The sequence below is a fragment of the Syngnathus leptorhynchus genome, chromosome 1, assembly GCF_054491065.1.
Source record: "Syngnathus leptorhynchus isolate UIUO chromosome 1, UIUO_Slep, whole genome shotgun sequence".
In the NCBI taxonomy this organism is placed as follows: domain Eukaryota; kingdom Metazoa; phylum Chordata; class Actinopteri; order Syngnathiformes; family Syngnathidae; genus Syngnathus; species Syngnathus leptorhynchus.
The window spans coordinates 20,020,102-20,047,228 of NC_141195.1; the positions used below are offsets into that span (position 1 = coordinate 20,020,102).

The window sequence follows — 27,127 nt, forward strand, 5'->3', positions numbered from 1 at the left end:
CTTGCCACAAATGTTCTGAAACACCATTGGAAACTGTTTGTGGAACAGAAATGAACATCGGATTCATGAGCAACAGCCATGGTGGACATTCGTGGAGCCAGTGTGTCAAATTTGAGAAATGTGTGGCTTTGCTGAAGCTGCATATTTTGGATTCGACACATCTGTCCAAGAATTGTGCAACCGGCATCTTGAAATCCCGCACCCGAGAGCTGGATCGATCCGTCTTGGCAAAGCAACAGTAAACACTGTCGGATTTAGACAAATTCGGGAACAACATTTGAGAGACCTTTGTGTATGTGTGTTTTAATTGAGCTCATGAAAAATGAGCTTTTTGATATTTTTGCCTTCACTGACTGACAACCCATGAACAAAATCAAACCTGGACTTAAACTATATATTTTCCTTTTTTATTTTGTATCAACATCATACATTCATCACTTTAGGTACTTCAGGCAAAACAATGAGTATACAAGCAGCCCACTCTTCAGCTCATCCACTTGAGCATGGCCCGAGTCCTTGTTTCTATGGATTCACACTCATACTGAATAACCATGGTGACGGTAAGGCATCAGTACTCAGTAACACACGTCACGCTGCTGATCCACATCGTTGCTCACGCACACCCCAACTGAATACATAGCATGTGAATATCTGACAATTCATTGATTCCATTAGTTCACCTAGAAGGAAGAATCATGCCACTTAGACTCTAAAGCACTGAAATGATAATCACAGTGAAAAACATTCAATACACTTTTTATGCTTATATTAGTCTAGCATAATACAGGAAAAAAAAATTACCGATAATATATGAACCTGTCCTCAAAGTGAGAAATGATTATTAAGGCTTCTAACTGTTTTAGACACACAGCATCGAGTAAATAACTATTCGGCGATGAATGTCTTCCGATCCGTTTAAAATGATGGGATTAAGTTTATAATCTTGAGTGCGTCATATTTTTAAATTTAAGATGCTAGTTAGGTAAGTGTTCAGATTTCAAAAGCAATCGTGTCAGTGATATAGATAAATATAACAGAATATATGCTAGAAGCATAAATACATACTAACCATAATAAGTGCATTATCAAGAACATTATCTGGAGGTCTGCAAGGTCAGCATGATTACAAATGATTAAATGCAAAACTTGGACAAAAAAAAAAAATTCTTACTCAACAGTAATTCTGCATTCCTTAGAGATACAACTTCCAAATATACAAATAATTAGTATATTTAAAGACTGTAGACTAGATTGTAGTTTCAAGTTTTATGTCACTGTCCAAATTCCAACAGTAGCGAGATAAAGTGCATCAAGTGTTCTGGTGCTTCCACTCTTTCTAATCAGTCTGTGAATAAGAGAAAAAATACAAGAGTCGCAGACTCTATACGTAAAGTGTCGTGTCATGTTCTTTTTTTCAGACGGGGATCTCAGTCTTCCAAGGAACCCAGCTGGGACTCCACTGAGGTCTTGGTGAACTGATGCAGCAGAGCACCATCTGCTGTTGCGCCTCCGTCCACCCACCCTGTCTCCTTCTGCTCTTCTGACTCATCTGCGTCGGTGTCACGTGGACCTTTAGCGTCAGAGTCTTCAGCATCGGCCTCCTCGTCCCCGGTCGCATCGATATCACCGGTAGAACTATGACCCTGTCAGTTAAAAAAAAAAAGTGGTGAACCGACAAGTTCGACACCAATATTGCTCCATCGCTCTAAAAGTTGATTCATAAAAAATGAAGTCGTTACGTGTAAGACATAACCTCAACTTTTGTTATAACAGAGGTAACTGTTATTTTAAACAGTGTAAACCGTGTTTGACCAAAGAACTCCCACAAGCGTGCTGAGCTAAGTTAATTAAGGTAAGAGGTAGGTAAGTAGACTTATATAATGCCTTGTACAAACTGTGCCACTTCTCTCCTCTTCATCAGACCAAAACATTGATGTAAAAAAATACTTGTCCTCTTTACAAAGGATTTTTTTTGGCACGTTTTATACACCTAACTGTTCAAGATCATCATAATTGCTGAGACCTGTATTACTTCTAAAAAATACGTTTACTCGAGTAGAGTATTGGACCACCTGTGGTTGTCAGTAATTATGCAAAGTGGTGGCAAGAAAAGAAGTTGCAAGTCTTACCTCTTAAAGTGGAGGCAAGTTGTTGCAAAAACAAAACAGATCTGTTCAGTCTGTCTAATTGGATAGCCAGATTAGCTTCCCCCGATGGCTTAGAATTAGCATTTAGACTGCACTAGGTCACATTCGTCTTGGAGGCAGACTTGAACCCCTTCGTCATGCTCACAAAGAGGAGTCGTTTTCTTTACTCAACAGCCCTTGTGGCTGTGAATAGTTTTTAATTGAAAAAAATTGATGATGTCCATCGAAATAAACCAAAACGTAGGTACACTTGTACACCTGTGCACTGAATGACACAATGAATAATAACGGTGTTGATTCCGTGTGTTCGACCAATATTCTATTTCTTTAACCATTTATTCCCAATTTCTCACTTAATAATACATCTTGCTATAAAAATGCACCATATTCACAAAGCAGTTACCCAATTCACGTTGATTAAATGATTTTGTCTGCACTCTATGTACTATGCTGAGAAGACATTTAAAGTGCAAACGGTGTATTTAACCTGTTAAATTATAATGTCCTGACCTTGGATGAAGCTCTTTCTTGCTGCAACAACTCGCTTTCTTCTTGAGACTCTCCCATATGATCCTTGCTCCCCTCCTCCACATCATCATCTGCTCCTGCAGAAGCACTGTCGTTTCCCTTGTCCTCCAAAATTGTTGAGTCTTCATGATCCTGATTTGGAGAGTCTTCTGTGACCTTGCACTCTTCCTGTTCTTCACCACACCCATCTTCACTTCTTTCAGTGGTCTCTCCTCCATCTGCCTTGTCGCTCTTGGCCTTCTCTTCATCATATTCTGCTCCAACTGCCTCTTCGCCTGTCTTGGCCCCATCTTCAGTATCCTCCCTTTCACCTTCTGTGTCATTATTATTTGTGTCACTCTCTGGTGTTTCTTCCCTCATGCACTGGCAGCACTCTTTTTCACCATTGATCTGTGAGTCCTCAGCTTCATATTTCTCCTCTTCATCTGTATCCTCCTCATCTTCCTCAGGAAGCGTCTCCTGAGTTTTGAATTCCTCGCTTGATTCTTCCTCTTCCTCTTGTACAACTTCTAAACTCCTTATTTCTCCTTCTACTAAGGCCACGCTGTCATCACGCCTATTTGTAGGTTGTGACACAGATGCAGGGACTGGTGCTGTGGTCTTCCTGAGTTGAAGAATCTTAAGGAGATCAAACTCCATCATCACCGGTGCTTCAGCTGCCGCCGGGTTCATTTTCAGAGGGCGTGCTTCCATTTTTTTGCGTACACATGCGTCACAGGGGCAGTATTCGTCGTCACTTCGTTGGTCGCTGAAGTTGGCTGTCATCTCACCATCGCTGGAGGAGTCGGCGGTTTTGACTGACTGGTTCTTCATGACCTGACAATTAAATCACACAATAATGTCCACCTTTCTGCAACAGAATCCTGCCAAATCTAATGTGTTGAGCAGTTTTTTATACAAATCACATTATCTGTAAGAATACACACCACCTAAGCATGACAATCTATTGCATTATCTAACGCTAATGCTAAAGCTGTATGAAACAGTTATGTGGTCTCACCAAGAGGTAGGAGAGCAAATATCTATTTTTTGTATTTTGGCCACATTGTAATCTGGAAATCTGTCTCATACAGTGTTTTACCATTTGCATAAACGGAAACATGAATTTTGTTGGATTTACCTTCAGCATCCGTCGGCGCTTCTCTGTCATGGTCGACTCTCTAGATAGATTAGCCCCCTTTGGAGGCTGAGGTGACTTTCCGCTTCGGCCACATCGACTCTGGATCTTACTCATTTCCCGCTTAATGCTGTTCTGGATTCGTTGTCTCACTTCATCCCTCAACTCTGAAATCATTGTGTCCAAGATGAGACTGTCGTCAAGGTCCCAACGGACTTTAAAGTCCGCCATGGCATCAATGTAGTGGTTCATAAATTCTTTCTCCAGCTTCTTCAGAAGGTGCAAGACCCACACTGGATCGGGATCTTGGGATGGTTTAGTTGACAATGGTGCTTGCAAAATTGTTGGTGGTGTTGCTGAACTGGAGTTGGAGTCAGCGGAGCTTTGGTCAGATAATGAAGGGTTTGTATCTTTTGGACTTTGCGGAATTGGAGGGACTTGACTTGGATTATCACTATGCCAAGGTTGTTCTTTAGAAAATACCTCAGCCTTAACTTCTACTTTGTGTGGTTCTGTTGTCTGCTCTGCAGCTTTCTCCACGACCTCATCCTCACGTGAAGATTCTTTGGGGAGTGTTTCATCCCCTACTTGATTGTCTTGGTCCTTCCCTGAGCCACCAGAGCCACTGCTCATGCCTACCCCTGATGAGGACCTTGGTGGGGTCCCTTGTTCAATGCCGGCGTCCTTGATCTCAATGTTCCTAGGTTCGGTGAGCCAAAGGGATTGGAGAATGGCTATAATGTCATCGTACTGCCGGTGTCTCTCCTCATGTTTGTTGCAGCTTTGACCTCTGACAGGCTCAATTAACTGAAGCTGAGCCAAACAGTCCAGGAGGCCTTTGGCTGATGTGCTTAGTCTACGCCCATAAACTGGAGACACCTGTGGAGCAGATTTGATATTATTTCTATAGTTTTCTTGTTACACAAAACACATTCCAGACAAAATAATTAGTATTATTTATCTTACTGTACCTCAGGCAAGCTTCTACATCGTCCCAGAGAGGAGCCGAGAAGAACCTTCATGACTGCAGCTGAAGAGCGCCAATCTTTGGGCAATGCCGTTCCACTAATCCATGGAGAGTTGGGTTGGGGAGGATCTTCTAATGCATCACAACCGGGAGCCAGATCTATATTTTTTTCATTTATTGTAGCACAGTTTTCTTCTTTCTGGTAACCCTCAACTTCCTCCACTTTGTCTAACTTATCTTCAGCAAGATGTTCCTCTGATTCTATTACTTCTGCTTCAGCTTTAAACATCGCTTCCTTGCCGTGCCGATCGTCAATGAGCTCATCAAGCGCAATCATGTCGCTGTTAGAAGGAATGCTGCGCAACCAATCATTGACCACTTCACTGGGGGAAGCATTGGGTAGACACTCAGGGGTCACTACTGTCCCCTCACCCTGATCCTTTTGGCGGCTTTTCATCTCATGCCTGATGTCTTTCTCTAAATGCTGTTTGCCACTGGTTTTGTTTGGCCTACTTGACTGCTGACAGTGTTGATGTGTGGCCTGAGTGTCCTGGACAAGGTCAGCAGCAGACATGGTTCTTTCAACACGGGTCTCCTTACTACAAGGTCTAGAGTTGCCCTGCTTTGAGGACTTGACTGACATCTCTTTCTTTGTAGAAATGGATGTTTTGACAGATCGGACACTGCCACTCTCAGATGGGTTGGCAGTACCTTCTCCTTTACTCTGCTCCAAGCCATTCACTTTTGCATCACCTGCCAGGTCACACGACAGGGAACATAGTCCACTGGCGTTTGCACTAACCGCCTTGTTGATGAGGCTGTTCTGTTTTTCATCAGCTCCACTTGCTAACATTTTGGAGCCACTGTTGTCAGGATCAACAGCTGTCTCACCTCCATCAGGCTGTTGAGCAAGCTTAGAACTTTTAACATGGGCACGAACTGATGACAGTGAAGATGAAATCCTGTTGTTATTGATGCTTTTGCAGCTTGATGCTGGGGTAGCACAAATACAGTCCTCATGGTGTTTGTCAACATCCCCATCAAATTCAGGTGCTTCAATAGTCGGGATGTCGACTGCTCCGGGACTCTCGTTGACTCTGGAGTTATGAGATAATCTTGACTGGGCATTTAAAGCTGCTGTTCTCATTCTGTCCTTGTTGTGATTCTCTACATGTGAAATGCAGGACTTGCAGCTGTCCGTGTCACACATTTCCTGGTCATCTGGCAATGCAAGAGACACTGACCCAGTTGAGTTTTGACTTAGTTGCTCAGGGCTTCGTGAGTCCTCCACTTCATTTTGTTCCATTGTTTTTCCCTCTTTCTCTGCTTCATTTTCCTCGCCCACCCCCCTTTTCTCTCCCTCTTCAAATGCCGACACTACAACACACTGGCATTTGAAATCTTCAGATTTAGCAGATGTTGCTGAGTGAACTGAGCACATACTCTGGGCTCTTACCTCATTAGAACCGCTGGGTGATGAAGCTCTAACTTTCTGCAATGAGCCTGTTCTTTTTGGTGACAACATTTGACCATAAGATTGTTCAGAAGTTTTACTTGGTGTATTTCTTTCTTCCACATCTTCACCTTCAACTATTTTTTGTGACATCTCTGTTGCCTCACTTACCATATCAACTCCTTGTGGTGTTTTAATGGTGACTGCATTTGGTCTTTGAGATGCTGGTTTTAAATTCTTGATAGAAACTAACTTTTGAGAGGCAGATGAGCCCCGGGAAGATTTTGACTTCATAGACATGGCGCTGGCTCCGCGCTCTTTATCTTCATCTACCTTATTTCCATTCACCTCAATAGTAGAAACCTCCTTTAATTCTGCAGGGCAGTTTGGGGCACGGGTTGTACGACAAGAGTTTGTTGATTTTGTAGACAAAGTACTGTTTGTCCTTTCTTCAGCTGTATTACAATCTTGTTTGTTGCCTTCAATATCTGGATTTTCAAGGCAAATGTCTGTGTTTTCTGTTTCACTTGGACATTGACTATTTGTGGACTTGCGGTAAGATATTTTGGATTTTCCTGATATATTGGACATTGATGATTTCGTTGAGATGACACTACTGGGTCTCTGTTCAGTGCCAGACTTAATAGAAACAGAATTTACAGAAATACAACTATGAGTTCTACTGTTTTCCAAGTCTGCATTGTCAGATGGAGAGACACTTGAGAGAGTCTTAGTTGAAATACAAGATTTTGCTTCTCTTTTGAACAAGGTTCCTCCCTCTGCTCCCCCTGTTGATGTGACATTGGGACTTTCAAATGTGCCACTCAAGTTGGACTTGTGAGACTGACCTGACATGGCACTGGAGCTTCTCAAATTATGTTCTGTTGTTGTATCAGTAGAAACGGATTTCTGTGGTGTGTTGGACTTGTGGATTATAGCTGAGGTGGCTCTTTCTTGCTTTTTTTCTGTTAGCTCAGGAGTAGACATTCTAGAAATGGCACTGGCTGTGTCACTTTTCAGGACATCAGGGATGTCAGATCCATGTCCTGTGAGATTTGTTTTGTTGGATAGTGTAGACAAAGCATCATCGTTCATCAAGTAATTTGCATTCTCTTGGTTTTCGAGAGGTGAAGTTGGGTTTAAAGGGGCTTGTGGAGGGTCACATGATCTCTGTGAGGCTCTACTACTGCTATTGGAGGTGACTACCCATTTGTAGCCTCCACAATTACGACAGACACTTGACAACCTGGATGGGCCGGAGGTGCCGGATGAAGCTTTAACAATACTTTGTATCTCTTCGCTCTCATTTGTTTGGTTTACAACTTCAGTGGACCTACAAGAAGCTCTACGAACATTTGAGCTGAATCTGATAGGTTGATCTTTCATCTCAGATCCACATAGACAAGAGGTGACAGCAGATGTTGTTTCACACTCTTTATTGTCCTGGTCCTCTGGCTTGTTGAGCTTCGTCGAGTGGCAAATTGGCTGACTGTTGTTCAGGTGAGCATTCGGGGATGGTCCACTTCTTTGAGAACACTGTGAAGCACTAGGTGGCAGGTCATCATCAACATCTTGGTCTTCTTTTAATGATCGCAATACATGTGAGGAGCTGCTGACTCTAGACAGTGGGTGATCCACCTCTTCCTCCATTGGCTCATCCACGACTGACCTCTCGCTAGGAGATCTTGCATTGTCATTCTGGGTGATCACTTCACTGCGACTGGAGCACCTGCTCATCGTGCACATGTCTACGTTAGTGTCTTCATTCTGCGCCATGTCTAATCTCCGCTCTACCTGTTCCACCACACATGTTTCTTCTTGGACAAGTTGACTATGCTCTGAATCCGAAACTCTTCCACAGTTGGAGAATTTTGCCCGGCAACGCACTACTCTCATCGAGTTACAAGATGAGGAAGAGCCAGAGGAATGTGTGTGTCTTACTGTAGTGTGAGTCTGGCTCGACATATATTGGGGTGGGACAGGTGGCTGCTTATGATTATGTATTGGGTGGTCCCAGAGGTTGTACTTCTCTTCTTGCATCTGGTAACAGCAGTGGCACTGACTCACATCCAATGCATGATGGAGAGATTGATTGGAATAGTCCATATCATCTGGGTCAATAGTTGCGCAATCCGAGCAGCTTTCGGATTGGTAATTTTGCAAACAAGGGGTGTGGTCGTGGCTTGGAGGGCAGCAGTCACTTGTCAGAGAGGGTGATTTTCCAATCTGCGTGGACCACTGCAAGGTCTCATCATTCCGGAGGCGAAAACGAACTCTCATCTCCACTGAGAGACTGCCATCCTTGTTGACTAGGACACGCTTTTCAATGTCATCGTTCATAATAGACGGTCTCTGTTGTGCGTGTGCTCTTATAGCGTTGCCAAAGGACTTCTCTGAGGACAAAGACAATCGAGTGGAGCGGGTAGATGAATCCGACCGACGGTGGATGATGCTCTTTTTTGTTTCCAGACCAAAGTTAACTGAAAGCAGAGATTGAAAAATCAAACAATAATTAGCCCTGTGTTGTAAATTCACGTGTCTGCACATCATGTATATGTCAATAACCGATAGCCTACCACTTTTCCTGCTTTCCTGTCCCTCACTGCATTCACTGGCTCCGGACTGAGCTCCATGAGGGGTTGATCTTGCTTCTTGAATACCTGGGGATCGAGCTCCACTTCCAGGAGTCCTGGGACCAAGACCAGGGGACTTGCTGCTCAAACCTGGCAGTTTTTCCTCTGAGCTCTTTCGCAGAATCTTTAGTAGCAAGGGACTGAGGGCCTCTCTGCCGACACACACCAAAACTCCAGTGCATGTCATCAGACTTTGAACGTTGTCAACCTAGGGACCCATTTACAATGTTTCAAAATGTAACTCAAGTCAAAAGTTCAACAAGTAATGCCACTGCCAAAGAGGTTAACTGCACATTGTCAGTTTGTCATTGTGCACTCTTAAACAAAATACATTCATGTGCAGATTCTGTATTACTTTGCCTTTGTTAATGCTATTTATCATTATTTCATCACAAGTTTATGATGCATGAAGCTGGATGATAAAAAAATAAAATGAGGTCTATGGATCTAATTCTCAGGTGTCAAAGTCAAGGTTTACGTGGCCTGTGAAGACAAATCATGTGTGGTGCCTTCATGTTTCTTCCAAATTGTCTTCACTTTTAACAACACTGGGATGACATAATGCCAGAATTTTCGTGACTGACCCCTCCCCCCTTTTAAATTATATTGAAAACTAGTTGAATAAAAAATTTACTGGCTTTTGATTTCGAAACCGGTTAACCATCATCTTTCACAGTTATAATAGCCCTAAGAGTTAAGCTATCGCAACGATATGGCCTGTGACAAAAACGAGTTTGACACTTGATCGAATTAAGGAGTCATTAATGTATGGAATTAAAAAAAAAAAAATCCTCACCCTGCGTCCCTCAGCGGTGTAAATTTTTCGGACATGGAATTGCATCACTTCAGACACTTCCTCAAGAAAGGCCCTCATACTTCTGATTGACCGCCTGCTCAGTACCACACTCCTCCGCATCCCTGGCTCAGTATTTTTAACCAGCAGGATCCGTTGATGCCTGTGAGGTAGATTGCCAGGTAAGGATGTGGACGAGGTTTCTGGTTGAGTGGATATGCGGCTCTGATGGTGCCAAATGCTTTGGCGTTTGTTGGCATGCTCCATGTTGATTTGTTTAGGCTGGCGCCGGTCAGAGCAGAGGTAACAGCCCCCATCCTGGAGTTCCTCCAGATGTTTGATGATGCGGGTGCCGCGGGGCGTGGTCAGAGTCCGCACACCAAAAGGAAGTGGCACCTATACAGACATAAAATAGTTTTGTATAAATGTTGGATCTAGAAGTTATCATTGCTTACTGCTTGTTAGCAGGACTAAAAAAAACATGTCTATGAAACCTTTCTGGAACAGTGTGGAAGTTTGCATTCTTATTTGTGGTTTGTCTCAAGCAAATGCTGAAATGGATTCAACAGACAGTACTCACTCCATGGTGAAGTAGATAAAAGTAAAAAAGAAAAATGTAACGTTATACATAACTTAATCCTGCTGTTCCTGTTTTGATACCCAACACCTGTCCTACTAACCTTTTGTGAAAGGTCATCTAGCAGGGCATCAAAGCATTTGAAGCTGCGCTTGTGGATGGCCATCCTGACACCGCCAAACTGGCTGTCCCCACTTTTGTAGAAGGTTATCCTCTTGGCTGGTGTGGCTGTCTTTACGTGGGCGGGGCGCGGGTCGGAAGGTGGTCGGGGCCTGGGTGTTGAGCCATGTTTAGATGTATGTGGAAGGCCCCACTTCCCTTCTTGGACAGTCGTCATGCTGCACTTTCACACACACCTGATGGTTGTAAAACAGGGCAATAATGAATGTAGTGATACATTTTAAGATATTTTTTAGTCACATTTCGTCCTTTTCATATCACCATGCAATTAATCTGGTTGTTTGACCAAGGAGGATTCAGGTCAGAATATCCACTAACAAGTCATATAAGAGGTGTTACATGTGCCATTTGACCGTATAACCAATGCTCAACGACACTATTTTTAATAATGATTAAAACATCTTGCCAAGGCTCGATATATATATATATATATTTATATATATATATTCGTTTTTGCATTTTGCCAATCAGTGACTTCATTGGAAGTGCAACTTTTTAATTTTGTGGCACATATTTTCCAAATGAATCCCAGTGACCTGAAGCAAAAGTTTTATTAAACAATACAAATACAACATTATAAAATCGTTTGTTTCTCAAATTTACATTGTATACAGTACAATAGCAAACTGTATTGTCTTGTCTATGAGCACTGCTAAATTCAACAGATTCAAAATTAGATCTACTGTCATTTAATTAAAGAATATTTATTGTGCAGACCTCAAAATTCAAAATTCAGGACTTTATTGTGAAAACAAAGTACTAGTACTAGTACTAGTATTATAACTGCCTACGTCGTGTGGGTAGGTGAGCTACGCGCATTATGGCAACGTTAACCTGTGCAACGAGCCCAGAAAAGCTGTTCATTCAATTAATATTTTCAGTTTTGAGATTACGATGTATTTTAATAAGGGGCAAAATAGAGATTTTGAGACGCAAATACAATCAAATCAGAATTATACAGATTTTGACACCTCTGTATATTTAACTAATCTAATAATTCCTCAGGGGCAGTAAGAGGGCAAACCACTTTTCCTGGCCCAAGACAACCTCAACGTGACGCTCAGCATCTTAATCTCTCCTAACAACCTTACACCTAAAACAACACTGGGCTCTCTTTTTAAAAGGAAATACCAATTTACGGTTCACAAACTAGTTTTAGTTCTCCAGTAGTTCACAATGTATTAAGTGATGCAAACATGCCACATTTGGAACTTTCCATCTTCCTTGTTAATAGAAATTGCCTCATATGACGCAGGTGAAAAAGAAGATTGAAGAAACACTCTGTAACCATCTGAAGAAGGATTTTTCTTGTTTTTATAGCATTTGCCTGAACACTACGACAAAACAAAAATAGCCACAATTATTTATAGTAAACTTACCTAACTTAAAAAATAAGAAACATTTATTTAAAAAAAGGTATATACATGTTCAAAAATTATACTATCTACAACGCCCATAACTACAATACATCAATAGTTTATTTTTTTTTCAACACTATTTTACCAGATTAATATAAGGTTCATTTCAATTTCCAGTATAGGTAACATTTGCACAAAGATCTCAATAATAATAATAATAATAATAATAATAATAATAATAATAATAAATTGGGACTCACATATATAGGAAACATGGTCCAAAGGCAAATGAAAATTTCTGTAGGAGAACGCGCTTGACCCTCCGAAAGGTCTAACGAGTCGAGTCCGAAAGCAAAAGTTAACATAGAATGAATAGACTAACGAAAATATTCGTTAGTCGAGCTCCGCAGTTTGAGTCATGAGGTGAGACGCTTCTTGAGCTCCTACAATAAAATGGCAGTCACTAATCAGGAACATGGTAGGAGGGAGGACAAGGATTGGGTGGGGGTATGGGAAGTAGCAAGGGGAGGAGGCTAAGGATAGAAAGAAAAGCCTGCTTAAGAACCTGTGTGTGGAGGTTGCTATGGTGAGGCCAAGATGGTGGAGAGACAAGTGATGCTCCCATGTGACAGGATGTGATGCAGGAAATGTGCTATTTTAAACACGTCTTGAAAAAGTCAGTTTCTTTTTAACATATAGCAATCAGCAGACATGATCAACACCTTTGATATTGTGCGGGTTTCCTGCAGAAACTTTGGTTTCTCCCACATTCCAAAGACATGCATGGTAGGTTGATTGAGCAGTCAAATTGCCTGTCCGTGTGAGTGTGAATGGTTTTTGTCTATGAGTGCAACCAGTTCAAGGTGCCCCCCTGACCCTTGTGAAGAAAAGCGGTTCAGAAAATGGATGGATAATGGTTCAACAGCACCTCTTTCTTTCATGGTATAGGACCTGTACCTGTTCTTGTTTTATATATGAGATCATTTCTATCCGCTGTGAAAGATATGATAAAATGTTTCACTTTGTGAGGTAGCTTACTGAAGATGGACCGATGGATGGATGGATAGATGATGGATGGAGTATCATTAAAGAACGACTCAGGCATAGAGGCACGGAGAGCAAGAACAAGGAGGATGTTTATCCATGGCCATCTGAAAAAATCCCTATCTTCTAGCATTTAAAATGTCTTTGTCTAATCTGAAAATAAAGAAAAAACACTCTTTCAGGTGACATGTTTTGCATTTGGGATCATGAGATAGTTTAGGAATTTTGATTGTTTTGTTATATTTATCTGTAGAGTCTTGATTATGCTGTCAACTTGGAGATGAGCTGTTTCAAATATTAAATGTCATTTTCGCACGAGCAATTCTAAAGTTAATAAAAGACACAAACTATTTTGTGTTCAGTTTTTTTGGCATCATCATCAAAACAGGAATTATGAAATTGACAGCAAAAAGAAACAATCTTTTGTACCGACGTAAATTTCACTCCCTGAGCTTTTTAACTTTCATTTAACAAATAAAGGAGCAGAATCCATACTGTCGATGGATGGATGGTTTTAATGATTTTGTTGCTACAATAAATAAATAAATAAATAAATAAATAAATAAATAAATAAATGAATATTCTGGTCAATGCCATTACGCTCATGAATAAAGCCAATGAGATTAAATGGTGCTCTTGTTCCTTCTATCTCCCTCAGTCAGCTCTTATCCCTTATAAGTGCCACTGACCGGTCACTTCTCAACTGCTTTCCCACTCGTTTCGAGAGAAATAAAAATAAAAAGGCGTTTTCTTACCCACGTGGACCCATCACGACTACAAGTGTCAGTTTTGCATGAGAATACCTTGGAGAAAAGACTAATCGAGCCGTATATCCATCTCACGCTTCTGAAGATCGCGCATAAAGGGCGCATCTGAGATAGTCAAGCCACTGTCGGAGAATGCCGGCATCTAGCCCTCCAAAATAAAACGGCAGATTCATGGCGTTTGACAGAAATAAGAAAGCGCAATAACTTTCTTCGCTCGAGAGTCTTAATTTACTTGCGTTAGTGTACCCGGTGTTATTTTAATTTTTTATTTTCTTGTAATATTTCTTTTAGTCTACCTAATGTTTGGTGTTGTTGTATCCTGTAATATAATTTGGGCACGTTTGGCTTGTTAAATGTCTGAGTTGTTTGTATTTGTTCTCGCAAAAAAAAGAGAAAAAACTTCCAATGCCATTACAAAACAACAAACAAACAAACAAACACACAAACAAACAAACAAACAAACAAACAAACAAACAAACAAACAAACAAACAAACACGAAAAACATACCATACAGTAGGAGCTTTCTGGTCAGACCGCGAAATAATTTAACACAGTTCAATTGAAAGTAGATTCTTAAGTGGTCAACAATAATAATAATAATAATAATAATAATAATAATAATAATAATAATACATGAATGTTATGTAATGTCATTTTTTATAACTTTTAATAAATTATTGAACAACTCATTATCAGAAAGACGATAGAACATGGGGGTTGGTGGGTGTTAAGTGAGTAGGATTCATGTAGTTAAAAGAGGATTACACTTGTTACACCATCTGTGATCCTCAGACAACAGCAGTCTGCTAGTCTGACAGTGTCTAGTCAAACAATAGAAATCCCCAACTCCATGCCTGGGTCATTGTTGTTATGTGCAGTCTCGTTCATTATCTTTTTGATGCACAAGACTTATTTATGCGTTGTATTTTGCTTAAATGTAAATTTTAAGTAGGCTTATTATCGACTTCTTTCGGTAAAGTATTCATATACTGTGTGATTTGACTAAATTAGGTACAACAGGAAAGTACAATAAGGCTATGATTCAACTATCATGTCTGAAGAGCTCCAATACATACTATTAGATTTTATCTTTAACTTAACAATTTTGTAGTTGTGCTGTGTGGAACTGCCTTTTGTCCGACCATTTGCCCACTCACAGGTGGGGATGTAGCTCAGTGGTAAAGCGCATACTTTGCATGCATGAGCTCCTGAGCTCGAACCTCAGTATCTCTATGTTTTGGTAGCTCAATCTGTTAGGGTTAGGGGTTAGGATTTAGGATTGTGGCAGGAGAATTGTGGCAGGAGGGGATGTAACTCAGTGGTAGAGCGCATGCTTAGCATGCATGAGGTCCTGGGATCGATCCCCAGCATCTCCATGTTTTGGTAGCTCATTGCGAATAGATTGTCTGGCATCGCATAGAACCACGATGGCAACAGGGGACCAACCACTTGCCCTTCGGCCCGAGGGGATGTAGCTCAGTGGTAGAGTTTATGCTTGGCATGCACGAAGACCTGGAATTGATCCCCAGCATTGCCATGTTTTGGTAGCTCATTGCGAATAGATTCTGGCGTCGCATAGAACCATCATGGCGACAGGGGACCAACCACTGGCACCTAGGAAGGAGGGGATGTAGCTCAGTGGTAGGGCGCATGCTTAGCATGCATGAGGTCCTGGGTTCGATCCCCAGCATCTCCATGTTTTAGTAGCTCATTGCGAATATTGTCTGGCATCGCATAGAACCACCATGGCGACAGGGGACCAACCACTTGCCCTTCGGCAGCAGGGGATGTAGCTCAGTGGTAAAACGTATGCTTAGCATTCATGAGGTCCTGGGATCGATCCCCAGCATCTCCATGTTTTGGTAGCTCATTGCGAATATTGTCTGGAATCGCATAGAACCACCATGGCGACAGGGGACCAACCACTGGCACCTAGGAAGGAGGGGATGTAGCTCAGTGGTAGAGCGCATGCTCAGCATGCATGAGGTCCTGGGATCGATCCCCAGCATCTCCATGTTTTGGTAGCTCATTGCGAATAGATTTTCTGGTATCGCATAGAACCACCATGGTGACAGGGGACCAACCACTGGCCTTTTCCTCCAGTAGGGGATGTAGCTCAGTGGTAGAGCGCATGCTTCGCATGCATGAGGTCCTGGGTTCGATCCCCAGCATCTCCATGTTTTGGTAGCTCATCGTTAATAGATCTCAGAATTGCATCGCATAGAACCACCATGGCGGCTGGGGACTAACGACTGGCCCTCTGGGAGAAGGGGATGTAGCTCAGTGGTAGAGCGCATGCTTAGCATGCATGAGGTCCTGGGATCGATCCCCAGCATCTCCATGTTTTGGTAGCTCATTGCGAATAGATTGTCTGATATCGCATAGAACCACCATGGCGACAGGGGACCAACCACTGGCCATTTTCCCAGAAGGGGATGTAGCTCAGTGGTAGAGCGCATGCTTAGCATGCATGAGGTCCTGGGATCGATCCCCAGTATCTCCATGTTTTGGTAGCTCATTGCGAATATTGTCTGGCATCGCATAGAACCACCATGGTGACAGAGGACCAACCCCGTGCCCTTTGGCAGGAGGGGATGTAGCTCAGTGGTAGAGCGCATGCTTTGCATGCATGAGGTCCTGGGATCGTTCCCCAGCATTTCCATGTTTTGGTAGTTCATTGTGAATAGATTTTCTCCGTTTGGCATAGCATAGAACCACCATGGCAGAGGCGGAACAACCAGTCATCCATTAGCAAATGGGGATGTAGCTCAGTGGTAGAGCGCATGCTTAGCATGCATGAGGTCCTGGGATCGATCCCCAGCATCTCCATGTTTTGGTAGCTCATTGCGAATATTGTCTGGCATCCCATAGAACCACCATGGCGACAGGGGACCAACCAGTAGCCCTTCAGCAGGAGGGGATGTAGCTCAGTGGTAGAGCGCATGCTTAGCATGCATGAGGTCCTGGGATCGATCCCCAGCATCTCCATGTTTTGGTAGCTCATCGTGAAGAGATCTCAGAATTGCATCGCATAGAACCACCATGGCGGCTGGGGACTAACGACTGGCCCTCTGAGAGAAGGGGATGTAGCTCAGTGGTAGAGCGCATGCTTAGCATGCATGAGGTCCTGGGATCGATCCCCAGCATCTCCATATTTTGGTAGCTCATTGCGAATAGATTGTCTGGCATCGCATAGAACCACCATGGCGACAGGGGACCAACCACTGGCCTTGTGGCAGGAGGGGATGTACCTCAGTGGTAGAGTGCATGGTTGACATGCATTAGGTCCTGGGATTGATCCCCAGCATTTCCATGTTTTGGTAGCTCATTGCGAATAGAATGTCTGGTATCGCATAGAACCACCATGTCGACAGGGGACCAACCACTGGCACATCAGGAGGAGGGGATGTAGCTCAGTGGTAGAGCGCATGCTTAGCATGCATGAGGTTCTGGGATCGATCCCCAGCATCTCCATGTTTTGGTAGCTCATTGCGAATATTGTCTGGAATCGCATAGAACCACCATGGCGACAGGGGACCAACCACTGTCCCTTTCAGCAGGAGGGGATGTAGCTCAGTGGTAGAGCGCATGCTTTGCATGCATTAGGTCCTGGGATCGATCCCCAGCATCTCCATGGTTTGGTAGTTCATTGTGAATAGATTGTTGCAGTTTGGCATCGCATAGAACCACCATAGCGACAGGGGACCAACCACTGACCCTTCTTCCAGTAGGGGATGTAGCTCAGTGGTAGAGCGCATGCTTTGCATGCATGAGGTCCTGGGATCGTTCCCCAGCATCTCCATGTTTTGGTAGTTAATTGTGAATAGATTATCTGAGGTTGGCATCATATAGAACCACCATGGCAGAGGAGGAACAACCAATCACCTGTTAGCAAATGGGGATGTAGCTCAGTGGTAGAGCGCATGCTTCGCATGCGTGAGGTCCTGGGTTCGATCCCCAGCATCTCCATGTTTTGGTAGCTCATCGTGTATAGATCTCAGAATTGCATCGCATAGAACCACCATGGCGGCTTGGGACTAACGACTGGCTCCCTGGGAGAAGGGGATGTAGCTCAGTGGTAGAGCGCATGCTTAGCATGCATGAGGTCCTGGGATCGATCCCCAGCATCTCCATGTTTTGGTAGCTCATTGCGAATATTGTCTGGCATCGCATAGAACCACCAAGGCAACAGGGGACCAACCACTGGCCCTTTTTCCAGTAGGGGATGTAGCTCAGTGGTAGAGTGCATGCTTTGCATGCATGAGGTCCTGGGATCGTTCCCCAGCATCTCCATGTTTTGGTAGTTCATTGTGAATAGATTTTCTCCGTTTGGCATAGCATAGAACCACCATGGCAGAGGCGGAACAACCAGTCATCTATTAGCAAATGGGGATGTAGCTCAGTGGTAGAGCGCTTGCTTTGCACGCATGAGGTCCTGGGTTCGATCCCCAGCATCTCCATGTTTTGGTAGCTCATCGTGAATAGATCTCAGAATTGCATCGCCTAGAACCACCATGGCGGCTGGGGACTAACGACTGACCCTCTGGGAGAAGGGCATGTAGCTCAGTGGTAGAGCGCATGCTTTGCATGCATGAGGTCCTGTGTTCGATCCCCAGTATCTCCATGTCTTTGTAGCTCATCGTGAATAGATCTCAGAATAGCATCGCATAGAACCACCATGGCGGCTGGGGACTAACGACTGGCCCTCTGGTAGAAGGGGATGTAGCTCAGTGGTAAAGCGCATGCTTAGCATGCATGAGGTCCTGGGATCGATGCCCAGCATCTCCATGTTTTGGTAGTTCATTGTGAATAGATTTTCTCCGTTTGGCATAGCATAGAACCACCATGGCAGAGGCGGAACAACCAGTCATCCATTAGCAAATGGGGATGTAGCTCACTGGTAGAGCGCTTGCTTAGCATGCATGAGGTCCTGGGATCGATCCCCAGCATCTCCATGTTTTTGTAGCTCATTGCGAATAGATTGTCTGGCATCGCATAGAACCACCATGGCGACAGGGGACCAACCACTTGCCCTTCGGCAGCAGGGGATGTAGCTCAGTGGTAAAACGCATGCTTAGCATTCATGAGGTCCTGGGATCGATCCCCAGCATCTCCATGTTTTGGTAGCTCATTGCGAATGTTGTGGCATCCCATAGAACCACCATGGCGACAGGGGACCAACCACTGGCCCATTTTTTACAGTAGGGGATGTAGCTCAGTGGTAGAGCGCATGCTTAGCATGCATGAGGTCCTGGGATCGATCCCCAGCATCTCCATGTTTTGGTAGCTCATTGCGAATAGATTTTCTGGTATCGCATAGAACCACCATGGTGACAGGGGACCAACCACTGGCCCTTTTTTCTGGTAGGGAAGTAGCTCAGTGGTAGAGCGCATGCTTTGCATGCATGAGGTCCTGGGATCGTTCCCCAGCATCTCCATGTTTTGGTAGCTCATCGTGAATAGATCTCAGAATTGCATCGCATAGAACCACCATGGCGGCTGGGGACTAACGACTGGCCCTCTGAGAGAAGGGGATGTAGCTCAGTGGTAGAGCGCATGCTTAGCATGCATGAGGTCCTGGGATCGATCCCCAGCATCTCCATATTTTGGTAGCTCATTGCGAATAGATTGTCTGGCATCGCATAGAACCACCATGGCGACAGGGGACCAACCACTGGCCTTGTGGCAGGAGGGGATGTACCTCAGTGGTAGAGTGCATGGTTGACATGCATTAGGTCCTGGGATTGATCCCCAGCATTTCCATGTTTTGGTAGCTCATTGCGAATAGAATGTCTGGTATCGCATAGAACCACCATGTCGACAGGGGACCAACCACTGGCACATCAGGAGGAGGGGATGTAGCTCAGTGGTAGAGCGCATGCTTAGCATGCATGAGGTTCTGGGATCGATCCCCAGCATCTCCATGTTTTGGAAGTTCATTGTGAATAGATTGTTGCAGTTTGGCATCGCATAGAACCACCATAGCGACAGGGGACCAACCACTGACCCTTCTTCCAGTAGGGGATGTAGCTCAGTGGTAGAGCGCATGCTTTGCATGCATGAGGTCCTGGGATCGTTCCCCAGCATCTCCATGTTTTGGTAGTTAATTGTGAATAGATTATCTGAGGTTGGCATCATATAGAACCACCATGGCAGAGGGGGAACAACCAATCACCTGTTAGCAAATGGGGATGTAGCTCAGTGGTAGAGCACATGCTTCGCATGCGTGAGGTCCTGGGTTCGATCCCCAGCATCTCCATGTTTTGGTAGCTCATCGTGTATAGATCTCAGAATTGCATCGCATAGAACCACCATGGCGGCTGGGGACTAACGACTGGCTCGCTGGGAGAAGGGGATGTAGCTCAGTGGTAGAGCGCATGCTTAGCATGCATGAGGTCCTGGGATCGATCCCCAGCATCTCCATGTTTTGGTAGCTCATTGCGAATATTGTCTGGCATCGCATAGAACCACCAAGGCAACAGGGGACCAACCACTGGCCCTTTTTCCAGTAGGGGATGTAGCTCAGTGGTAGAGCGCATGCTTTGCATGCATGAGGTCCTGGGATCGTTCCCCAGCATCTCCATGTTTTGGTAGTTCATTGTGAATAGATTTTCTCCGTTTGGCATAGCATAGAACCACCATGGCAGAGGCGGAACAACCAGTCATCTATTAGCAAATGGGGATGTAGCTCAGTGGTAGAGCGCTTGCTTTGCACGCATGAGGTCCTGGGTTCGATCCCCAGCATCTCCATGTTTTGGTAGCTCATCGTGAATAGATCTCAGAATTGCATCCCATAGAACCACCATGGCGACAGGGGACCAACCACTAGCCCTTCAGCAGGAGGGGATGTAGCTCAGTGGTAGAGCGCATGCTTAGCATGCATGAGGTCCTGGGATCGATCCCCGGCATCTCCATGTTTTGGTAGGTCATTGCAAATAGATTTTCTGGTATCGCATAGAACCACCATGGTGACAGGGGACCAACCACTGGCCCTTATTTCCAGTAGGGGATGTAGCTCAGTGGTAGAGCGCATGCTTAGCATGCATGAGGTCCTGGGATCGATCCCCAGCATCTCCATGTTTTGGTAGCTCATTGCGAATAGATTTTCTGGTATCGCATAGAACCACCATGGTGACAGGGGACCAACCACTGGCCCATTTATTCCAGTAGGGGATGTAGCTCAATGGTAGAGCGCATGTTTCGCATGCATGAGGTTCTGGGTTCGATCCCCAGCATCTCCATGTTCTGGTAGCTCATCGTGAATAGATCTCAGAATTGCATCGCATAGAACCACCATGGCGACAGGGGACCAACCACTGGCCTTGTGGCAGGAGGGGATGTAGCTCAGTGGTAGAGTGCATGGTTGGCATGCATTAGGTCCTGGGATTGATCCCCAGCATTTCCATGTTTTGGTAGCTCATTGCGAATAGATTGTCTGGTATCGCATAGAACCACCATGGCGACAGGGGACCAACCACTGGCCATTTTCCCAGAAGGGGATGTAGCTCAGTGGTAGAGCGCATGCTTAGCATGCATGCTTAGCATGCATGAGGACCTGGGATCGATCCCCAGCATCTCCATGTTTTGGTAGCTCATTGCGAATAGATTCTGGTATCGCATAGAACCACCATGGCGACATCGGACCAACCACTGGCCGTTTTCCCAGAAGGGGATGTAGCTCAGTGGCAGGGCGCATGCTTTGCATGCATGAGGTCCTGGGATCGTTCCCCGGTATCTCCATGTTTTGGTAGCTCGGTGTGTTAGGGGATTAGAGTTAGGTTTTAGGGTTGGTGTTTTGGGGTAGGGGTTAGGTTTAGGTTTAGGGGTGCAGGTTAGCGTCACGAGTTTAGGGTTTACGGTTAGGGTTAGGGGGTTAAGGGTTTAGCGTCTCCATGGCTCTGAATAGATTACCTGTTGAGTTACCCATGCATGCAAACTGATTTTCACATGCATCGCATACGAGAATGACTTTCACATGCATCGCATACGAGAAGCACCTATCTCATGGTGGCCGGGGAACAACCGATCTTTCATCGGCAGATGGGGATGTAGCTCAGTGGTAGAGCGCCTCCTTAGCATGCATGAGGTCCTGGAATCGTTCTCCAGCATCTCCATGTTTTGGTAGCTCAATCTGAATAGATTTTCCGTTAATCGCATAGAACCACCATGGCGGGTGGGGACCAGCCACTGGACTTTTGGCAGGTGGGGATGTAGCTCAGTGGTAGAGCGCATGCTTTGCATGTATGAGGTGGGCTGGATCCCCAGCATCTCCATGATTTGGTAGCTCAATCTGTTAGGTCGGTTAGGAGTTAGGGTTTAGATTTGCGATTAGGATATGGGGATATAGCTCAGTGGTAGAGTGCATCCTTTGTATGGATGAGGTCCTGGGATTGATACATACTTTCTTCAGATTTTGTTAGCTCAATCTGAATAAATTACCTTTCTGATTTTGAGTTAACCATGCATGCAAACTGACGGGCACCTGCATCGCATAGAACCACCTTGGCGGCCGGCGACCAACCACTGGCCCTTTGGCAGATGGGGGTGTATGCATGAGTTCTTAGGCTCCATCCCCAGCGTCTCCAGGTTTTGGTAGCTCAATATGAATAGATTACTTGTCTGATGTTGAGTTAACCATGCATGAAAACTGAATTTCACGTGCATTGCATAAAACCATCTCATCATTCAAAACATTTTAGGTCCAGACCTTTGACCTGAGAAATTACTTGCCGTGGTAGCCGTCCAAATTTCTACTGAATGTCACTGATTTAAGACAATTAAGAAAACGACACATTCAACTTTTAATCAAATTTGCAGCTTTTACCAGCATTCCTGAGTTTTGTTATAAAATGTACGTTTGATGGTGAAAATGAAACAAATGAAAGCCTTTAATTAGCATTTAACGACATTATCTTTTGCTGGGTAACTTTTTTTTAATGTCCGCACGCTGTGTTTATCCATGATATAGTATGTATTATAGCACCATCATGTGGCCTCATAGCAAACAGCCGTATCTGCGATGTAAATAACATTGGCTTTTTGAAGCAAATCGTATAATAATAATAATAATAATAATAATAATAATAATAATAATAATAATAATAATTAATAAACGAATAAATAAATACATTTCCTCCCACATCCCAAATAACATGCTTGGTAGGCCGATTGAGCACTCCAAATTGCCCCTATTGCTACTGCGGATGGTTGTTCGTCTCTGCCCTGCGATTGGCTGGCAACCGGTCCAGGGTGTCCCCCGCCTACCAATAATAATAGGTGCATTTTTTCGTATAAGAAATCCCTTTCCCACAAATGACAGGCGTACAGATGCACTGCTAGGCCTAATGTCTCTCGATTGAATAACAAATAAATCTCGCGTGTTTTAATCTATTCTAGAGCATTCGCGGCCAAGTTAGTGACAATATGTTCCCGACCGCTTAACTAATGAATGAGCAAATGTCCCCGCTTTAATTAAGATGAAATTTCTGTGTCACTTCTAACCTTGTCTTCGCAAATGATGTCCAGGTGATGGATTCTGTGAGACTAAAGGGATCAATCTGTGTCTTACATGATCAATCAATGATCACCCAACCGAGACGAATGGGAAAAATAGACTCATACTGGCTCTGTTGATCCCCCAATTAGATTTGAGGCTTACAACTGTTTTTCATAATGACTGAAATAAAAATATGCCTATGAAATTCTATCAATTAACAGCATGTATTCCATCACATGAGATAATCAACTAAACCTAGAATATATGTCAAGTTAATTTGCTGTCCACAAGGACACTGCATGTATGCTTATATCCACTAGATGGCGGAATCAGCAAAGAAATTGAACAAATTAAAGAAAAGGAAAATACAAAGAGAAGCCTTTGCAATTGACAATGTTACTTATGATACTACCCTAGACGTTCATTGTTTTGTTTTACTCACTCCCTTTTTTTAATTAGTTTTCATTAATAGGCTTTAACAGATATACACACCTTATTTTTCATTTGCCTATAGAAGTGGAAGTCTGGAAAAAAATAATTGGGCGGCAGTTCATAGTCACCATTGTTACCGTTCCCTCTTACTGCTACACATACTTGGACATGAACCAATTTCTCAAGCAGGAATCCAAGCAGAATTGGCTTCAATAGATGATGCATGTCCTATTGTCTTTTGCTTAAATTACCCTCTGTTGTTGTTGTTGCTAGGGTTTTTTTTGTTTTTTTTTTGCATTTTGGACCTGTGCCAGATACCTCAATATGTGGCGCTTTCAAGGCTTGTTTTCCATTATTGTGTCTGAATTTACACACAGTAAATGAAAAGCAAATAAAATGGAGAGCTTGTGTTGTTGTTTCTACTACTCTATATAAACTACTGGAAATATGCACATTTTTGAGTGGAAAAGCGTATTTTGAAATTTTTGTCATTGTTTTTGCCCGACACAAATTTGATGATTTCTTTTTGTCCTTCAACGCTTCGCTTTTATGCAAAGCTATTTGCACAAGCTCTGTCTCATATTGAGCTGTTTTCCCCCTTTAATTTTCCTTTAGCGACTCAGACGTTTCCCTCAGCAGTTGCCTTCAACGTGACAGTTTAAAAATGAGAGAAATAAAGCCTTCTTCGAGATAACACATCTCTATTAATAGAAAATGTTCATTGTTTTTGCTCCAATCCACTTTGTGTTATTAAGAACACAGTCAGATATAAGGGCTCCTCAGGATGTAGGACGACAAAAAGATACACCCCAGCATGTGCCGTCCCTACACTTAGTCGGCGTCCGTCTGAATGCACCATCACGACTCCCTGTCATTTATCACCATTAGGGAATTGAGGCTAAATGTAGTGTGTGAGGGGTTAATTAGACACAACAGAGTAGGTCAGAGGTGTATGTGTCGCCCACATGTGATCATGAGCAGGCTGGACCTTTTGGAAATGGGGGGCGGAATTAAATAAGGACCCTCCAGAGATGATTTATCCGTGGGCTGTGATACGCAGACAAATAGTGGTGATAGGTGAAGGCCGTTGGTGTGGAGGCCAGTCAGAGAGATGAATCGTTTGTGTGTGCATGTGTGTGTGGTGTGTGTGTGTTAGAGTAGAAGCACAGGCCTAAATAGGATGCCAGGCCATATTCACTTATCACCGACCCAGTTTGCCGCTCTTTGAAATCTGGTGTTGACAACCAGCAAGGACCCCACTTGCCTTCCTTGTTTCATCCATGCTTCTGCCTTTCACCTTATCGGGCTCCCATCTTTTATACCCCCCCCCCCCCCCCACCTCCATCCCTTTGGCCTTCAACTAACACCCCCCCCCCCACCTGAGCCTACCTCCTCCTCCTTTAGTGCCCTCAGCAATATCTCCCTAGCCTCTCAGCTTCCCATATTACACCGCTAGTGATAAGAGGGCAGAAGGGCCCGAGTGACAGGAACCCCAAATTAATTTACAAGCAATGATGCCATTCTCGGGCTGATAGAACAGTCTTTCGACAGTATCAAGGGATGGCTTCTCGGCTTCTCCAGTAAGACCGTGCTATCTTTGTAATTATATGGAGGAACCTTGAGCCTGCTCTCTCTTTCTGTCCTCTCTTGGTCTCTTTCTTCCCGTGGCGATAACTACACAAGAAATTTCACAGATAAATACAAGTAACACATTGCAGGCAATAAAGAAATGAGCCATCTAAGTTTTGCTTCAGTGTACAAATATTTTCAGGACTAGTGATGGTGATTCAGCTGATTTTTTAAGAGTAAAGAATGCTTATGTTTATGTGTAATTAGGTAAAAAATGGTTTTCAATCGACAACAGCATGTTGTAAAGCAGCTGAGGCACACGTCAACATTTTTTGTGTATCAAAAGAACCCCCCCCCCCACACTGCTTTTATACCTGTGAAGCAGGTAAATCATGTTAGTTTGGGATTTTGCTGCTCAAAACATAGTAAGTATGCATTCTGCTCCTTTATTTTTTAAGTGAAGGTCAAAAAGTTCAGAGAGTAAAACTTACATCAGTACAAATAATTATTTGTTTGTTTTTGTCGTCGATTGCGTAATCCCAGTTTTGATGACGTGGCCAAAAAACTGCACACATAATAGTTTCTGTCTTTTATTAACTTTAGTAGTGCTAAAATGAAAACAATATTTGACACTGCTTTGTTCCAAGTTGACAGCAAAATCAGAACTGAACAGACAACCGCTCCCGTAAATAAAACAAAACAATAGTAATTGCTAAATTATCTCATGATAACAAATGCAAAACATATGTCACCTGAAAGAGTGACAGAGTTTATTTTCAAAGATTAGATGAAGAAGTTTTAAATGCCAGAAGATAGAGATTTTTTTTCCAGATGGCTATGGATACGGAATATTTTGCATCTCTGAACTTCACTATTGTTAACGCTCCATAATTCAAACGCCCCCTTGTTCGTGCTCTTCGTGCCATTTTATGTCTGAGTCGTTCTTTAATTACAATCCATCCATCCGTCCATCCTTCCGTCCGTCCATCCGGCTAGCCATCCATCGGTTGACTTGATCTTTCTTTTTTTTACATAATTTTTTTTTTGTGCTGTCATGCGCGGACGTTGAAAAAGCGTAATCTGACAAAAAAAAAAAAAGAACAATAACAACAGAAAGAAAAGAATTTGCAATGAATTTTCCCAATCGTCAATCAAGTGTTCTTGGATTGTCCATCCCGATTGCAAACTAGCTCTTTGCTATTCAGCCTCCCGCTGCTTGTATTTCAACACTCATTGCATGATTTGCCACAGCTCTGTGGTCTAATAGGCTTAGTGTGCCATCAAATCCAAGTGGATTAAGGGAATCAGTTTTCCAGGCTGCATTCACAAGCTGCATGTTCTGCCAACAGTTGATGATGAACAGACTTTCTGGCCAGTGCGACCGCTCCCTGACAGCCCCGGCAAAATGAAGAAGTAATGCAGGAGGTCTGGATCCAAACTGGCACACGGCTTGCTCCCACACAGGCTGGACTGAGCATCTCCCTTCTCGCTTTGGCAAAACTAAGCACATGACGAGACGTGACCGGATTGCAGTGGCAGAGGAACAGTCTTATTTTTTTTTTCGGGACGGTTGCATCATATAGCTTGTTAACAGCATGTACAATGCTACCATTCATCGGTTGCCAGTCAAAGTGAAGTGACATGATGATGAGACGGAGAAATAACCAGCAATGTTTGTGCTGGAAGAACTGATAGATATATTACAATCACATGTGAGCAAGTCTTTTTTCCAAAAGAAGGAACGGATCGGTTCTCATAGTTCGGAGTGGCGGTGATTTGTGAGCTGTGAAATGGGTCGTTTGTTGGACCCAGCATTCGGGGGGCAGCTGCACGTAGTTCCACAGTTGTGATGGCGCTCCAGCGATCCGACACACACGAAACCCGTTCAGTACTAGTTTACACGTTGCTGTTAAATTCCCAGCCATTCCTGCTAGGGATGTTTAATGCATGGGCCGTGTTGTTGCTGAGTAAACATCTTCTCATATCCAGGGATGACCTCAAAAAGCCTCCTTTTTGTGGCTCTTACATGCTTTAAGAGCTCCAGCAGGAAGTTTGGAAAATGAAC

General features: G+C 43.7%; 1 protein-coding gene and 36 non-coding genes across 38 annotated transcripts; 36 read left to right on the plus strand and 1 right to left on the minus strand.

Annotated features, from left to right (window-relative positions):
* Positions 1–1,319: 1,319 nt before the first annotated feature.
* On the minus strand, positions 1,320–10,552 carry rp1l1a (rp1 like 1a). Of its 2 annotated transcripts, XM_085919646.1 has the most exons (9): positions 10,319–10,552; positions 9,642–10,034; positions 8,789–9,053; positions 5,640–8,692; positions 4,764–5,564; positions 3,796–4,671; positions 3,081–3,491; positions 2,658–2,954; positions 1,320–1,643 (listed from the first exon to the last, which is right to left on the minus strand). In XM_085919646.1, the coding sequence occupies exons 1-9, from the start codon at positions 10,550–10,552 to the stop codon at positions 1,428–1,430; spliced, it is 6,546 nt and encodes a 2,181-aa protein (XP_085775772.1). In that variant the 3' UTR covers positions 1,320–1,427. The 2 variants fall into 2 exon arrangements, with proteins under 2 accessions (XP_085775772.1, XP_085775771.1); XM_085919645.1 differs by having other exon boundaries at positions 2,658–3,491; positions 4,764–8,692.
* Positions 10,553–14,869: 4,317 nt separating this feature from the next.
* On the plus strand, positions 14,870–14,941 carry trnaa-agc (transfer RNA alanine (anticodon AGC)). The gene has a single exon. It is a non-coding gene; the product is annotated as a tRNA-Ala (tRNA).
* Positions 14,942–15,189: 248 nt separating this feature from the next.
* trnaa-agc (transfer RNA alanine (anticodon AGC)) lies at positions 15,190–15,261 on the plus strand. Its single transcript has one exon. It is a non-coding gene; the product is annotated as a tRNA-Ala (tRNA).
* An 87-nt stretch (positions 15,262–15,348) lies between these two features.
* trnaa-agc (transfer RNA alanine (anticodon AGC)) lies at positions 15,349–15,420 on the plus strand. The gene has a single exon. It is a non-coding gene; the product is annotated as a tRNA-Ala (tRNA).
* Positions 15,421–15,507: 87 nt separating this feature from the next.
* On the plus strand, positions 15,508–15,579 carry trnaa-agc (transfer RNA alanine (anticodon AGC)). Its single transcript has one exon. It is a non-coding gene; the product is annotated as a tRNA-Ala (tRNA).
* A 91-nt stretch (positions 15,580–15,670) lies between these two features.
* On the plus strand, positions 15,671–15,742 carry trnaa-cgc (transfer RNA alanine (anticodon CGC)). Its single transcript has one exon. It is a non-coding gene; the product is annotated as a tRNA-Ala (tRNA).
* Positions 15,743–15,834: 92 nt separating this feature from the next.
* trnaa-agc (transfer RNA alanine (anticodon AGC)) lies at positions 15,835–15,906 on the plus strand. The gene has a single exon. It is a non-coding gene; the product is annotated as a tRNA-Ala (tRNA).
* Positions 15,907–15,996: 90 nt separating this feature from the next.
* On the plus strand, positions 15,997–16,068 carry trnaa-agc (transfer RNA alanine (anticodon AGC)). The gene has a single exon. It is a non-coding gene; the product is annotated as a tRNA-Ala (tRNA).
* Positions 16,069–16,155: 87 nt separating this feature from the next.
* Positions 16,156–16,227, plus strand: trnaa-ugc (transfer RNA alanine (anticodon UGC)). Its single transcript has one exon. It is a non-coding gene; the product is annotated as a tRNA-Ala (tRNA).
* Positions 16,228–16,322: 95 nt separating this feature from the next.
* trnaa-agc (transfer RNA alanine (anticodon AGC)) lies at positions 16,323–16,394 on the plus strand. Its single transcript has one exon. It is a non-coding gene; the product is annotated as a tRNA-Ala (tRNA).
* An 87-nt stretch (positions 16,395–16,481) lies between these two features.
* trnaa-agc (transfer RNA alanine (anticodon AGC)) lies at positions 16,482–16,553 on the plus strand. The gene has a single exon. It is a non-coding gene; the product is annotated as a tRNA-Ala (tRNA).
* Positions 16,554–16,645: 92 nt separating this feature from the next.
* trnaa-agc (transfer RNA alanine (anticodon AGC)) lies at positions 16,646–16,717 on the plus strand. The gene has a single exon. It is a non-coding gene; the product is annotated as a tRNA-Ala (tRNA).
* A 250-nt stretch (positions 16,718–16,967) lies between these two features.
* Positions 16,968–17,039, plus strand: trnaa-agc (transfer RNA alanine (anticodon AGC)). Its single transcript has one exon. It is a non-coding gene; the product is annotated as a tRNA-Ala (tRNA).
* Positions 17,040–17,127: 88 nt separating this feature from the next.
* trnaa-ugc (transfer RNA alanine (anticodon UGC)) lies at positions 17,128–17,199 on the plus strand. The gene has a single exon. It is a non-coding gene; the product is annotated as a tRNA-Ala (tRNA).
* A 96-nt stretch (positions 17,200–17,295) lies between these two features.
* On the plus strand, positions 17,296–17,367 carry trnaa-ugc (transfer RNA alanine (anticodon UGC)). Its single transcript has one exon. It is a non-coding gene; the product is annotated as a tRNA-Ala (tRNA).
* Positions 17,368–17,462: 95 nt separating this feature from the next.
* trnaa-cgc (transfer RNA alanine (anticodon CGC)) lies at positions 17,463–17,534 on the plus strand. The gene has a single exon. It is a non-coding gene; the product is annotated as a tRNA-Ala (tRNA).
* Positions 17,535–17,626: 92 nt separating this feature from the next.
* Positions 17,627–17,698, plus strand: trnaa-agc (transfer RNA alanine (anticodon AGC)). The gene has a single exon. It is a non-coding gene; the product is annotated as a tRNA-Ala (tRNA).
* Positions 17,699–17,786: 88 nt separating this feature from the next.
* Positions 17,787–17,858, plus strand: trnaa-ugc (transfer RNA alanine (anticodon UGC)). Its single transcript has one exon. It is a non-coding gene; the product is annotated as a tRNA-Ala (tRNA).
* A 95-nt stretch (positions 17,859–17,953) lies between these two features.
* Positions 17,954–18,025, plus strand: trnaa-ugc (transfer RNA alanine (anticodon UGC)). The gene has a single exon. It is a non-coding gene; the product is annotated as a tRNA-Ala (tRNA).
* Positions 18,026–18,117: 92 nt separating this feature from the next.
* Positions 18,118–18,189, plus strand: trnaa-ugc (transfer RNA alanine (anticodon UGC)). The gene has a single exon. It is a non-coding gene; the product is annotated as a tRNA-Ala (tRNA).
* A 92-nt stretch (positions 18,190–18,281) lies between these two features.
* On the plus strand, positions 18,282–18,353 carry trnaa-agc (transfer RNA alanine (anticodon AGC)). Its single transcript has one exon. It is a non-coding gene; the product is annotated as a tRNA-Ala (tRNA).
* A 95-nt stretch (positions 18,354–18,448) lies between these two features.
* trnaa-agc (transfer RNA alanine (anticodon AGC)) lies at positions 18,449–18,520 on the plus strand. Its single transcript has one exon. It is a non-coding gene; the product is annotated as a tRNA-Ala (tRNA).
* Positions 18,521–18,609: 89 nt separating this feature from the next.
* Positions 18,610–18,681, plus strand: trnaa-agc (transfer RNA alanine (anticodon AGC)). The gene has a single exon. It is a non-coding gene; the product is annotated as a tRNA-Ala (tRNA).
* An 88-nt stretch (positions 18,682–18,769) lies between these two features.
* trnaa-agc (transfer RNA alanine (anticodon AGC)) lies at positions 18,770–18,841 on the plus strand. Its single transcript has one exon. It is a non-coding gene; the product is annotated as a tRNA-Ala (tRNA).
* A 92-nt stretch (positions 18,842–18,933) lies between these two features.
* Positions 18,934–19,003, plus strand: trnaa-ugc (transfer RNA alanine (anticodon UGC)). The gene has a single exon. It is a non-coding gene; the product is annotated as a tRNA-Ala (tRNA).
* Positions 19,004–19,095: 92 nt separating this feature from the next.
* On the plus strand, positions 19,096–19,167 carry trnaa-agc (transfer RNA alanine (anticodon AGC)). Its single transcript has one exon. It is a non-coding gene; the product is annotated as a tRNA-Ala (tRNA).
* A 250-nt stretch (positions 19,168–19,417) lies between these two features.
* trnaa-agc (transfer RNA alanine (anticodon AGC)) lies at positions 19,418–19,489 on the plus strand. Its single transcript has one exon. It is a non-coding gene; the product is annotated as a tRNA-Ala (tRNA).
* Positions 19,490–19,585: 96 nt separating this feature from the next.
* On the plus strand, positions 19,586–19,657 carry trnaa-ugc (transfer RNA alanine (anticodon UGC)). Its single transcript has one exon. It is a non-coding gene; the product is annotated as a tRNA-Ala (tRNA).
* Positions 19,658–19,752: 95 nt separating this feature from the next.
* Positions 19,753–19,824, plus strand: trnaa-cgc (transfer RNA alanine (anticodon CGC)). Its single transcript has one exon. It is a non-coding gene; the product is annotated as a tRNA-Ala (tRNA).
* Positions 19,825–19,916: 92 nt separating this feature from the next.
* trnaa-agc (transfer RNA alanine (anticodon AGC)) lies at positions 19,917–19,988 on the plus strand. Its single transcript has one exon. It is a non-coding gene; the product is annotated as a tRNA-Ala (tRNA).
* Positions 19,989–20,076: 88 nt separating this feature from the next.
* Positions 20,077–20,148, plus strand: trnaa-ugc (transfer RNA alanine (anticodon UGC)). The gene has a single exon. It is a non-coding gene; the product is annotated as a tRNA-Ala (tRNA).
* Positions 20,149–20,243: 95 nt separating this feature from the next.
* On the plus strand, positions 20,244–20,315 carry trnaa-ugc (transfer RNA alanine (anticodon UGC)). The gene has a single exon. It is a non-coding gene; the product is annotated as a tRNA-Ala (tRNA).
* A 92-nt stretch (positions 20,316–20,407) lies between these two features.
* Positions 20,408–20,479, plus strand: trnaa-agc (transfer RNA alanine (anticodon AGC)). The gene has a single exon. It is a non-coding gene; the product is annotated as a tRNA-Ala (tRNA).
* A 91-nt stretch (positions 20,480–20,570) lies between these two features.
* trnaa-agc (transfer RNA alanine (anticodon AGC)) lies at positions 20,571–20,642 on the plus strand. Its single transcript has one exon. It is a non-coding gene; the product is annotated as a tRNA-Ala (tRNA).
* Positions 20,643–20,734: 92 nt separating this feature from the next.
* Positions 20,735–20,806, plus strand: trnaa-cgc (transfer RNA alanine (anticodon CGC)). Its single transcript has one exon. It is a non-coding gene; the product is annotated as a tRNA-Ala (tRNA).
* A 254-nt stretch (positions 20,807–21,060) lies between these two features.
* On the plus strand, positions 21,061–21,145 carry trnaa-agc (transfer RNA alanine (anticodon AGC)). Its single transcript is given in 2 exon segments — positions 21,061–21,096; positions 21,110–21,145. It is a non-coding gene; the product is annotated as a tRNA-Ala (tRNA).
* Positions 21,146–21,233: 88 nt separating this feature from the next.
* On the plus strand, positions 21,234–21,305 carry trnaa-ugc (transfer RNA alanine (anticodon UGC)). The gene has a single exon. It is a non-coding gene; the product is annotated as a tRNA-Ala (tRNA).
* Positions 21,306–27,127: the final 5,822 nt, after the last annotated feature.